The following is a 13,373-nucleotide window of genomic DNA, read 5'->3' as shown; positions in this document are numbered from 1 at the left end:
TGACAGCCAGACTTATATTTGGAAAAACGTGATTCAAAAGCGCAAAACCCCTCCGTGAAAAACTACATTGGCTCCCAATCAAAGATCGCATTGCTTTCAAAATCTGTACCCTGGTTCACAAAATTATCTACAGTAAAGCCCCAGGATATATGACAGCCTTAATCGACTTACCAACTAGAAACACATCAGAATCAACGTGATCATACCTAAATCTGCACTACCCAAGCTGTAAAGGACTTAAATACAAATCAATCTACGCATCCAGTTTCTCCTACATAAGCATACAACTGTGGAATGCACTACCAAAATCCTTGAAAACGACGTAAGACCACCTATCCTTCCTGAAAATACTAAAAACCAACTTTGTTTCAAAAAGTTTACCCTACCGACCCAACTTAAATACCTGATCTCGGCAACATAACATAACCAAAAGTACGTAATGGACATAACACAACTCTTCCACTGTTCGATTCACTAATGTGGCTGTGCCACATGAACTTTATCTTACCACTACATCACCTTGTATTTGTTAACACTGGAGTCTGCCAACGCCTCTCCGGTATTATGTAAGCCACACTGAGCCTACAAATAGGTGGGAAAATGTGGGATACAAATGTACCAAATAAATAAATTAAATAAATACATAAATAAAATGCTATTAAGTATTTTAACTTGCCTCACTGAAAAAATTCCCCATCTGTATACCTCTTAAAGGGAAAAAATAAACATCTTTTAAATAGTAGATTTTATTCATATTTTGGGATTCTCTGAGTCATAGCACCTGGATGTTTCTGACTCCCAAGAAACAGTGCCAAGGAAATGAGTAAGCATTTCACATATACACACACACACACACTTCTCACCTGCTAATTTCCTTTCCTTGAGTTCTGCTAGACTAGTTCAGATGAGTGGGTTATGCCCCCCCCCCCCAACCAGCAGATGGAGGCAGAGAATACCGATGTTTCAGTGGCATCATCACCAGTATAAAGAGTGATGCAGCCATGGAACTTACCCCAACACCAGTGACAAAGCAGATCTGACAACATTTGAAGCACAATGTAAATTAACATCAGAGAACCACATTTTAAAGCAACACACCAGAGTAGAATCATAGAACAGCCTCATAGAGCACCATTTCATGTTCTCAACCCCCTCCAGACTGGGAAACTCCCTGGAATCACCCCTAGGATAAACCTAACAGGTTCCATCAAAATCTGTATCCTGGTATTATGTAATCTCCCACCTCAGTCATCTCGTGCAGGTCCTGGACCTAACATGACTCAAGGAAAGGAAATTAGGACATAAGAACAAATTTCACCTTTCTTATCTTACTAGACAAGTCTAGACAAGTGGAACTTACCAAACCTTTAAGAACCAAAGTCAGGAGGAAGACTACCACTTAAAACTGGTAAGGGAACACATCCTGTAGTTCACACATTTATAATGCTATGCTGAGGAAATGGAGCAGCTACCAGTCAGAGGGAAAACTGCTCATAGTGTTATGCCCTGCTAATCTGGACTGAACCCAAAGGCAGTGTACACACCAGCATCAAAGTGGATCTAGAACCACCAAAATCCTCTCTCTTTTTTTTTCTTTAAATCTAGACTGTGATAGACCAAGGCAGTGGTGTGCTGGAGCAGGCTCTCACAGGCTCGCAAGAGCCGGTTGTTAAGTTTTTAAGAATTTTGGGAGCCGGTTGTTAAAGTAGGGCCCTCCATGGCTACTTTAACAACTGGCTCCCAAAATGTGGGCTTGGGCCCCCTGCTGAATTCTCTTTTACTTTGCTGGTGGGGATGCTGAGCCCTGCCAGCCAAGTAAATAGACTGCTGCTGCTGCTCCCCACTCCTTGTTTCCAGCTCTGAACAGCAGGCTGGGACTTCTCCAGCATATGTGAGAAGTTTCAGCATGCTGCTCAGAGCAAGACGTTGGGAGTGGTGGCAGCCCATTTATTGGCTGCCAGCAAAGGTATGCCTAGCATGCCCGCACGAAGGGAGGGAAGAGAGAGAGGCAAGTGTTGCTCCTCCCCCCCGGCCACCCCTGGCCCTTCCAACTGCAGAGCTGGCTACGTCCGGAGAAAGAGCCTGTTGTTAAAAATTTACCAGCACACCCCTGGACCAAGGTCAACCCAATTGGGCATGAACTGCCTCTCTGCTAACTAGCTGTTACAATCCTACCTTGCTACTCCTTGCGGTTGCCATTTTGAGAGGTTCATCTGTGGGGCAGCCATCTTGAGAAGTTCATCTGTATCTGTTCCTGAGAGGCAGCTATCTTGAGAAACTTATCCTTATGGGCGTGCCCAATGAGAGTCCTCACCTGGCAGCTGTGGCAGGGATCCTCTGATGGGAGGCCTATTTAAGAGCAGAACACTGTCAGCATTTTGCTTCGGCTTCAACTTCGGTGGAGTTCGTGGTGTTTCCTGTTTTCCTGTGTCTGCTGAATTGGACTGTTGCCTGAATCCTGACCATCTCTTTGTTTGCTGCCTGCCTTGACCCATTGCCTGTATCCTGACCATCTCTGTGTTTACTGCCTGCCTTGACCCATTGCCTGTATCCTGACCATCTCTGTGTTTGCTGCCTGCCTTGACCATTGCCTGAATCCTGACCATCTCTGTGTTTGCGCCTGACTTCTGACCGTACTCTTGGCGTGCCTCTCGGCTGGTGTCTCGAAGTCCTGTCGACCCTGGGGCCTGGGGGCTCAACCCCCGGAGGAAGGGGTCGCTCCAGGTGAAGTCTCAGAATTGTTCGGACGCCTTGCGGAGCTCAGGTCCGCATTGTCTCATCTGTGCTTCGCTGGGCATAGGAGCTCACAAGCGCAACACAAGCTAACTGATTAAAGTAAGAGGAAGACTTTCCTTACCAGAACCTATCCCCACACACAAGCAATAGCTAGAAATTGTAAGGAAGGAATTGCCACTCAAAACTGTGGCTGCCATCAAGGGCTTAAGGGATGAGGCCTAGGTGCAACATTACTAAACTAACTTTACAAAAGTGCAGAGCTCTATGGAAAAGAACTCCATAAAGTGAATTCTGCACTGACCAACCAAGAACAGAACTGGAAGGAGGACTTGATGGCTAGGGACCTAACCAATCAAGGGGAGATCCCACAGGCACCATTAATACCCAGTTGTAGACCTTGTGAGAACTGAAACAGTAGCTGAGCTATGCAAAGGATACAAGAAGCTCTCCGTTCAGGTATCCCCTGCCATCTGAACACAGAGGCCTGTGAAGGAAAGGAAATACAAAGCCAGAACATGAATAAATACATAAGTACATATGTATTGCTGTACTCGGACAGACCGAAGGTCCATCAAGCCCAGCATCCTGTTTCCAACAGTGGCCAATCCAGGTCACAAGTACTGACAAGATCCCAAAACAGTACAATACATCTTATGCTGCTTATCCTAGAAATAGGCAGTGGATTTTCCCTAAGTCCATTTTAATAATGGCTTGTGGACTTTTCTTTTAGGAAGCTATCCAAATCTTTTTTAAACCCTGCTAAGCTAACTGTTTTTACCACATTCTCTGGCAGCGAATTCCAGAGTTTAATTACACGTTGAGTGAAGAAATATTTTCTCCGATTTGTTTTAAATTTACTACTTCGTAGCTTCATTGTGTTCCCCCTAGTCCTAGTATTTTTGGAAAGACTAAACAAGCAATTCACGTTTACTCGTTCTGTTCCACTCATTATTTTATAGACCTCTATCATATCTCCCCTCAGCCATTTCTTTTCCAAGCTGAAGAGCCCTAGCCGCTTTAGCTTTTCCTCACAGAGAAGTCGTCCCATCCCCCTTATCATTTTCGTCGCCCTTCTCTGTACCTTTTCTAATTCCACTATATCTTTTTTGAGATGCGGTGACCAGAATTGCACACAGTATTCGAGGTGCAGTCGCACCATGGAGCAATACAAAGACATTAGAACATGCTCATTTTTGTTTTATTTATTTATTACATTTGTATCCCGTGCTTTCCCACTCATCACAGGCTCAATGCGGCTTACGTAGTAACAAGAGAATACAATCTCTAGTATCAGAATCAACAAAGGAGGTTTGTGGTTGGACAAATGAACAAGGGGTAAATAGGATAAAAAGAAGTATGAGAGAAAGGATAGGGATAGGTAAGGACGTAGAGCAATAAAGAAGAGGTAGGGGAAGAGTATGGAGGGTAAGAAGATTGGTAGGAGGTAATTTCTAAGTCATTGTTGTTAATGATAAGATGAACTGGAAATGGATGGGTTTTCCATTCCTTTGTTAGCCACCACCACATATTGAGCAGAGGGTTTCAACATATAATCAACGATGACACCTAGATCCCTTTTCTGGTCAGTGGCTCCTAATGTGGACTCGTCAGCTTTGAATACTATTTCTGGCACCAGTATCTCTCCCAAATCTTCCTCGGTGAAGACCAAAGCAAGGAATTAATTTAATCTCTCCGCTAAGTCTTTGTGTTCCCCGAGTGCCCCTTTTACCCCTCCATCATCTAGCGGTCCAATTGATTCTTTTGCTGGCTTCTTACTTTTAATATACCTAAAAAACATTTTACCTATCGGGCTTATTTTCGAAAGAGAAGGACACCCATCTTTCGACACAAATCGGGAGATGGGCGTCCTTCTCCCAGGGTCGCCCAAATCGGTATAATGGAAAGCAGATTTTGGGCAACACCAACTGCTTTCCGTCGCGGGGACGACCAACGTTCCCGGGGGCATAGCAGAGGCGTAGCGAAGGTGGGTGTTGGACGTGCCTAACACATGGGTGTCCTCGACCCAAAATCGAAAAAAAAGGGCATCCCTGAGCACTTGGACAACTTTACTTGGTCCTTTTTTTCTTACGACCAAGCCACGAAAAGGTACCCGAACTGACCAGATGACCACCGGAGGGAACCGGGGATGACCTCCCCTTACTTCCCCAGTGGTCACTAACCCCCTCCCACCCTAAAAAAAAATTAATATTTTTTGCCAGCCTCAAATATCATACCCAGCTGCATGACAGCAGTATGCAGGTCCCTGGAGCAGTTTTAGTGGGTGTAGGGCACTTCAGGCAGACAGACCAAGGCAAATCCCCCCCTAACTGTTACACTTGTGGTGGTAAATGTGAGCCCTTCAAAACCCACCACAAACCCACTGTACCCACATCTAGGTGCCCCCCTTCACCTGTAAGGGCTATGGTAGTGGTGTACAGTGGTGGATAGTGGGTATTGGGGGGCTCAGTACACAAGGTAAGGGATCTGTGTACCTGGGAACAATTTCTGAAGCCCAGTTGGTGTCCTGGCATGTCAGGGGTACCAGTGCACAACGAATGCTGGCTCCTCCCACAACCAAAGGGCTTGCATTTGGTCGTTTCTGAGATGAGCGTCCTTAGTTTCCATTATCACAGAAAATCAGAAACGACAAAGTCTAAGGACGACCATCTCTAAGGGATGACCTAAATTTCAAGATTTGGGCGTCCCCGACTGTATTATCAAAACGAATGATGTACGCCCATCTTGTTTCAATAATATGGGTTTCCCCGCCTCTTCGCCAGGACGTCCTGTGAGGATGTCCTCAGGAAAACTTGGGCGCCCCTTTCGATTATGCCCTTCCACATGTTTTTGCCTCCAGTGCAATCTTTTTTTCAAAATCCCTCTTTGCCTTCCTTATCAGCGCTTTGCATTTGACTTGACATTCCTTATGCTGTTTCTTATTATTTTCAGTGTGAAGGATTTTCTTTTAGCTCCAATAGCTTCCTTCACCTCATTTTTTAACCATGCCGGCTGTCGTTTGGTTTTCCTTCCTCTTTTTTAATACACAGAATATATTTGGCCTGGGCTTCCAGGATGGTATTTTTGAACAGCATCCACGCCTGATGCAAAATTTTTACCTTCGCAGCTGCTCCTCTAATTTTTTTTTTCACCGATCGTCTCATTTTATCATAGTCTCCCTTTTGAAAGTTAAATGCTAACATATTGGATTTCCTGTGTGTATTTACTCCATAGCCAATATCAAATCGGATCATATTATGATCACTGATTACCTCCTGCACCAGATCATGTGCTCCACTAAGGACTAGGTCTAGAATTTTTCTCCTCTTGTTGGCTCCTGTACCATCTGCTCCATAAAGCAGTCCTTGAGTTCGTCAAGGAATTTTACCTCCCTAGCATGCCCTGAAGTTATATTTACTCAATCAATATCGGAGTAATTTAAATCACCCATTATTATTGTGTTCCTCAGTTTGTTAGCCTCCCTAATTACTGATAACATTTCTATATCCATCTGTTCATCCTGGCCAGGTGGATGGTAGTACACTCCTAGATCACTATCCTTTTCCCCTTTACACATGGAATTTCAATCCATGGGGATTCCAAGATGTGTTTTGTTTCCTGCAGAATTTTCAATCTATTTGATTCAAGGCCCTCCTTAACATACAGTGCTACCCCTACACCAATTCGATCCACCGAATCACTATGATATAATTTGTACCTTGGTATGACAGTGTCCCAAGCTTTCTATGCACTGTATCCTGATTCTGGATGAATTTCCCATGTACTAAGGACTATGCCCAACCGGCAGATCCACCTACCAAATAAAACCAGAAGCTATGACCAGATTTAGTGTGGAATCAACCACACACAAAAATTTGCAGATTTTGGATGCATCATAATAGAGATCCAAGCCGCAAGCCCAAGGACCTACATTCATTCAAAATAATGGATCCAGTGAAGAGCCCTGAACTGCTATGGATTTACAGCCTATCTCACTGACAGACTACTCAATTACCGTGGATTCTTTGGATTCGTAATAAGTAAATGAAACCTTTATTGGAGGAGCTACATTCTACATGATTAAGATATATACAATGGTTAGCACATATACAATCAATGATTAGAAACAATCATAAACAATCATTACATCACTGGTCTTTACATCTAAGCAATGTAAATTGTTCTTAGACCAGGAAATAAACAATAATTACACTATACATACAACATCACTGATTCAGGAATCTCAGGCCCCTATCTTATCAGCTGGGAGGTCCGTTACAGCGAAGGCTCAAAGTCTCCTTACAACCAGGAACAAACCCTCTGCACAGCACGTCTGCTCACAGATGAACCCCGACTCTGCTGTGACAAGCCCTCCCTTTTTATTAGGCTCTTAGCTCATGTCCAAAGCTAAGGAAAGTTACAGAATGCTTCTAAGGAAAATTACAGAATGCGTCTCTGCTTAGGTCTGTGGGAATGTGGTCACATGCTTCCCAAGTCCAGGTGGCCAAGCTGGGCCTGGGAAATAAGTGCCATCCTCCCCTTCACATACCAAATTAGTTAGAGCTGTGTCTTATCTTCTGCATTCCAACTTATTTTTGTATTTACAAGAAAAGTTACTTTCGGTCAAAGACAGAGTTGAAAAACAATCTTTTAAAATTCACTTCTATTACAAGCCCAACCTTCAGACCATGCAGGACTCTCCACGAAGAGCAAGTAAGGGAGGACCATAGGAATCCTGAACCTCAGCTGGACCTGCGCTGAAGTATCTGAGCCTCTCACATTGCCCAAGTGAAAAGCCCAGCACCAAACTTAATGAGGCAACACAAAGCCCACAACCTGCGATATCAAAACTAATAAACCATAACCATAAACCCCAATGTTTCCCTTCTTCTGAAGGACACTTCTCCAGATTGAGCACATATGTGTCTAAACCCAGTGTGTGGAACACATGGGCCCATTGTGCTGGGACCAAGGATTTGCAGAACCAGTCTTGGGGAAGAGGAGGAATGGGATCTATATATTGAAAGTAGAATCCTGTGTCCCTGATATTGAAGGCCACAAGCTCTGCTCTTGTAAGAGAAAGAAGGGTTCCCCATATGTTCCAGAACTAGGGCTAATCTGCCACCCTTGATACATGTTGCGCAAGGGTTCTGTACCTGTTGAATCAGGGCTACAGATGAACACTTTCATGCAGACTTGGTCCTAATTAGCCATTGAAAGCTGAAGCTAGCAGGGACAACCATATCCAGCAATAATCCCCGGATAGGGTTACCATATGACTCCAGAAAAAGGAGGATAGATTGAGCCAGTCCATGTTTTACTTCCATTGCTTTCCCTGAAGAGACTGTCCTTGAGTATCCATACAAGGAACTCACTGAGACGGGAATTAATCAGTCTCCCTACTCAGGATCATCTATCTGAGTAAGGTCAAGAGCTGGGAGACTAGCAAGCTGAAGACCCACAATTTGGCCAATTTATACCACAATTAGTGAAAGGGCCCTGAGGTGGAGAAGGACTTCTTCCAAGTGACAGCCTTTGAATGCTGATCCCCAGTACCAGATTGAACCCACTTATAGCAGCTGATGCTGTTCCACCCAACTATGACATGCTGTGGACCTTTGGCTACCAAAGGGCACCTAGTACACTTACTACCATTGTTTCAGACTCTCCAGTGGTTAAAAAAACTGTCCATAGGAATATTCAAGACCACTCTTCTTTGCATACTGCAACCTAAAATAAGGCCATGTATGCTCCATCCAAGGGAGGCTGGATTCAACACAGGATGACTTAAGACTAAGACATGATGCCCATGTATAAAAGTGCCTAGAAAGAGACTGTAAGTGATAGATAATTGTTAAAACACAGACCTCCACCCCTGCTGTGGACTGTTGCACAGTTAGTGAATGCCAATGGAACGTTGGTCCCCTTTGAAAAATTGAAAGAACAGTTTGAGCTGGAGTCTAATGATTTTCTAGGTTATTTTTAACTCCAACATTATATGCAAAACATATGGGACTTTACGCATAAGAAGCCGTCCTTTGAGAAATTATGTATTAAATGCAGTAATAGGGAGGTAGCCTATGAGCAATTTATAGTGCACCCACAAGCACCTTGACAGAGATAATTTCCAAGAAAGTTCAGAGCAGGATTTGGAGAGGGTATTTGCACCTGATGAAGGGGAAACTATATTCCAAAATGTGAGGATCAGCAGACTTTCTACTCAATTACTGGAGACAGGATATAAAGTTCTTTATAGAATCTATGTTATCCCACAGTAGATGGTACCAAAAAGGGGACCAGAAATGTTGAAAAGGCTGTGGGCAAGAAGGGTCTTTTCTTCATATGTGGTGGGGATGTGGGCGGATTAATGCTCTGTTGAAGAAGTGAGGGGTCTTTTTGTGGAGCCAACAGAGAGACATGACCCCAGAGTGCTGTTTGCTTCACCTGTTCAATGTATCGAGGCAAGACAAGACCACAGAGTTTATTCTTCTGTGCCTGTTTGCAGCCAAGAGCTGTATAGTTTTGTGTTGGTGAAGAAATACAGTTTCTACAAAAACTGGTGGATATAATCAAATACGTACAATTTTCACAATAACCTACATATAAGGCCTGGCAGTTATATGCATTCCAAAATGAAATAAAATCTGTTAGAAGTAATCAAACAAGCCAAAAGAAAGTAAAACGTATCTATAACAGAGACAAGGCACTAATAAGAGAAAATATACAATTTAAGAATTACCCTCAACAGCTGATTAGGGACTCTGTTTACTAAGCTGCACTGTAGGCACGTGCACTTTTTAGCATATTCTATCAATAGAAATCAAACAAAATAAAACATGGAAAAGAAAATAAGATGATACCTTTTTTATTGGACATAACTTAATACATTTCTTGATTAGCTTTCGAAGGTTGCCCTTCTTCGTCAGATCGGAAATAAGCAAATGTCTTTTGCTTATTTAAATGACATTTGCTTATTTCCAATGTGACGAAGAAGGGCAACCTTCGAAAGCTAATCATGAAATGTATTAAGTTATGTCCAATAAAAAAGGTATCATCTTATTTTCTTTTCCATGTTTTATTTTGTTTGATTTCTATTGATAACCTTAAGAGTGGACTAACACGGCTACCACACTCCTCTAGCATATTCTAAAAATTAGCACGTGCTAATGATAGAAACACTCATAGGAATATAATGGGTGTCTAGTGTTAGCATGCACTAATTTTTTAATCGCACACTAAACAGGTAGTGCACCTACAGCATGGCTTAGTAAACAGGGCCCTAGGTTCCAGAAAAGCATAAGAAACAGTATTCTATTTTACCAGACATTTACATTGAAACTTCAACATGCATGAGGCTGTGAGCTAAAGTTCTCATCAGCAAATATTGACTCCTCCTTGGAGACCCCTTAGCAATATCAGAAAAGACCCAGACTTTTTAATTTAGAAACAATTCTTAACAACATCTAAAATAATGCCACTCTAAGCATTCAGTCCCTACCTTGGTCTAGTGCTGAAAACATAATCAGGGCAGCTAGAATAGTCAACTTATCATCTGAGATCTCCAGGAAAGTTGTCAAGCCCAAGCTATCTTCTGAATCTAAAGTCAGCTCACCACCTAGCCCCCCCCCCCCCCCCCCCCCCCGTCTCATTTCTTGAAAGGATGCAGGAAATATATTCTAGAAACCAAAAGTATAGTTTGTTAGAAATTTTTAGAATTTCTGTCCAATAATGTTTAAATATATCCAACATTGATATAGCTGCTATCTTTGGAAAATTAGTAAATATTTTAAAATTATAACATCTAACCAAGTTCTCTACATTCTCTAGCTTTACATGTAAAAGGTATACAAAATTGATTAGCTGGAATGGCTAGAGAAGGTGCTTTCCTTCATGCCTCAGTAAATATACACGTGATATTGTGATATTAGAAATTGTGCTTATACAGAAAAGATTTTATTATAACTGTAATAAGCATATATGCAATACCATTTGTGATGTGTGTATGAAATTACTTTTATGCAGCACTATGAAGGTATATAGTGTAGAGTGATTAACCTCTTTCACTTTATTCCAGAGGGATTTATAATATTCCAGCAAATCAGAGAATACTGGATCCCAAGAAAGGACCAATTAAAAAGACTGCAGCAGTGAAACACCTTCCAAAGCTAAAACACTGACTAAGAAAACCTGTGGGGAAAAATCAACTCCTATTATATACCATTTCATTAAACTTACAGTATTCATTCTACTTGTGTTTTAAGTAATATTTTTGGAACGCACATTTCAGTATGTAAACAAGAAGTTCTAGTTCATTCCTCTTTATTTTTTGTTAATGTATTTCAAATCACAGTTTGCTGTGTAGAAGGTTCTTTTAACATCTAGGGCCTTGTTTGCAAAGCCACACTGTAGGCACGCTAATGTTTTAGCGCGTGCTAAAAATTAGCATGGGCTAACACTAGAGACACCCATAGGAATATATGGATGTCTCTTGCATTAACGTGTGCTAAAAAGTTAGCGTGCCTAAAGCGCAGCTTGGTAAACAGGGCCCTTAATACAAAAATGTGTTTGTTTTTAAATATTTGCTTTCATTTACTTGTAGCACTAATAACCATTTATAGGTGTTAATATTTAAAAAAGTTCTGTGGTATGAAGAGCATATTAATAATACAACAACGCTAGCAATCACCTATGTTGTCTTGAAACTTCATGACCCATACAGTCTACTGTATAGATTAATGAGCTAAAATTTCCACCCAATACGCACTGAACAAAGAACTGTGAAACATTATTAAATCAACACACACAAAAATCGCAATGAAATAATGTCAAAACTAAGGGCCCTGATTTCTAAGCTGCGCTGTAGGCATGCTGTCATTTTTAGTGTGCACTAAAAATTAGCATGCACTAATGCTAGAGACACCGATAGGAATATATAGGTGTCTCTAGCATTAGCACACGCTAAAAACACTAGCGCGCCTTAGTAAGCAGGGCTCTAAGAGTAAATATTCTATAATTATGCATTTCAAAAAAATTAAATTAAGAGGGAAAAAGTCTCAGAACCCCGTCAGAGATCAAAGGTTCAATCTCAAAACTGCAAAGGGTTGTCACTTCACTAGCTGAAAAAACTCTTAACAACAAATTCAAAAAGCAAAACGTATGCAGTTCCAATAACCTATTATATATAATTGTAACATCTCAGTCCAACGACTGTTGAAATGGTCCAATCATGAGATTTAACCTTTGATCTCTGATGGGGTTCTGAGGCTTTTTCCCCTCTTTATTTAACTTTTTTGTTCATTGTTACATGCATTATTATAGAATATTTATTCTTAGTTTAGAAATTACTTCTTTGCGATGTTTGTGAAACTTTGTGTGGTGCTAAAATTGCCACCCCTCATGTTGATAATGACTAAAAGTGTGTCAATATGTGCCAGTCATTAAGGGGATAATTTTGTAAAACATTTTACACATGTAAAGCATGTTTTATATGCAGAAAATTTATCTTATAAAATGGTGTGACCGAATACAGCATGCCAACCAGATACTTATATGTAAACTGCACATAGGTGTTCCCAGGGGCATAGTTTGGGTGGAACAAGGATAGAATTGGATGTATGTATGCATTTTATAAAGTATATGTGTTCATACACAGACAACGCGCACACTGTTATACTTTTTTAGAGCAGGTGTAGATTTGTGCACTACTAGTGACAGTTTTGGATGCCATTTTATAAAGACACAAAGTGGCATTTTAGAAAAGATGTACTATTGGAATTAAACTCTTTTGAATATCAGGCCCATAGACATTTATGTGCTCAAACATATCTCCCGCTGAATAGCCATATTTAGCAGCTAGCTGCTAATAGCCTATATCACGCAACATAGGCGCAGATATTCAACGCCAAACCGGCTATGTTTAGTGGTTAAAATAGGCTGCATAAATAGTAGGCCTATCTTTAACCGCCAAGCACTTAACCAGTTAGCACTGAATATGGGCTTTTCCAGTTACTGCAGTCAAAAATTAGACTGGCTATTCAGTGTTGGTCGTCAGATACAGGCTGGCATTGAATATCCGGTCTGAGCACTGGCGTCAGTCAGTCACCTCACAGCCCAGTGTCAGCTGAATATAAGGAGGATCATGTCCATTTCTTCTGACGCTGCCATAGAGCCTAGTATCCCTTGACAATTTTGCTTTTTGGTAGGGGACCATCAACCACTGGGGAATGAAGAAGGTGACCTCCCCTAATCCCTCTAGTTGAGCACTGCTCAATAGGAGCACTTTTCTGAAAACTGGATGTCTCAGGTAGCAGGTCTAACTCCTGATGTCCATCTTTTTGGATATGCCCTTCTAACATGAGTAATAAATGTCTGGTTTTTTTTTTAGCAGAAACATCCACAACATAACCAAATTACACCCCCTCGCCATTTGGACATGCTTCAGTTTTAGACGTCCATATCACAGCTTTGTAAAATTGGAACTTAGCCATTTGTGCATGGTCGATGTCTAAAACATGAATGTAATTTCTAAAATAAGCACCACAGACACCTATATTGTCTTTAAGTAACAGGTGCCTTTGTGGAACTTTTACTTACGTACCCTGCTATAAATTTATCCCCATATGATCTGTGTGAACCAAGCT

At 41.5% G+C, this 13,373-nt stretch overlaps 1 protein-coding gene across 1 annotated transcript in view; it reads left to right on the top strand.

Annotated features, from left to right (window-relative positions):
* CCDC169 (coiled-coil domain containing 169) overlaps positions 1-11,193 on the top strand; it is a 58,054-nt gene extending 46,861 nt beyond the window's left edge. Inside the window, exon 8 of the mRNA XM_030199395.1 lies at positions 10,808-11,193. Within this exon, the coding sequence (XP_030055255.1) occupies positions 10,808-10,910 (103 nt within the window). The 3' untranslated portion in view covers positions 10,911-11,193. The remainder of the gene's footprint in view (positions 1-10,807) is intronic.
* Positions 11,194-13,373: the final 2,180 nt, after the last annotated feature.

This window comes from Microcaecilia unicolor, chromosome 4 (genome assembly GCF_901765095.1).
Source record: "Microcaecilia unicolor chromosome 4, aMicUni1.1, whole genome shotgun sequence".
Classification (NCBI taxonomy): domain Eukaryota; kingdom Metazoa; phylum Chordata; class Amphibia; order Gymnophiona; family Siphonopidae; genus Microcaecilia; species Microcaecilia unicolor.
Note: the sequence above shows the minus strand (reverse complement) of the source record. Positions and strands in the feature narration are given on the sequence as shown.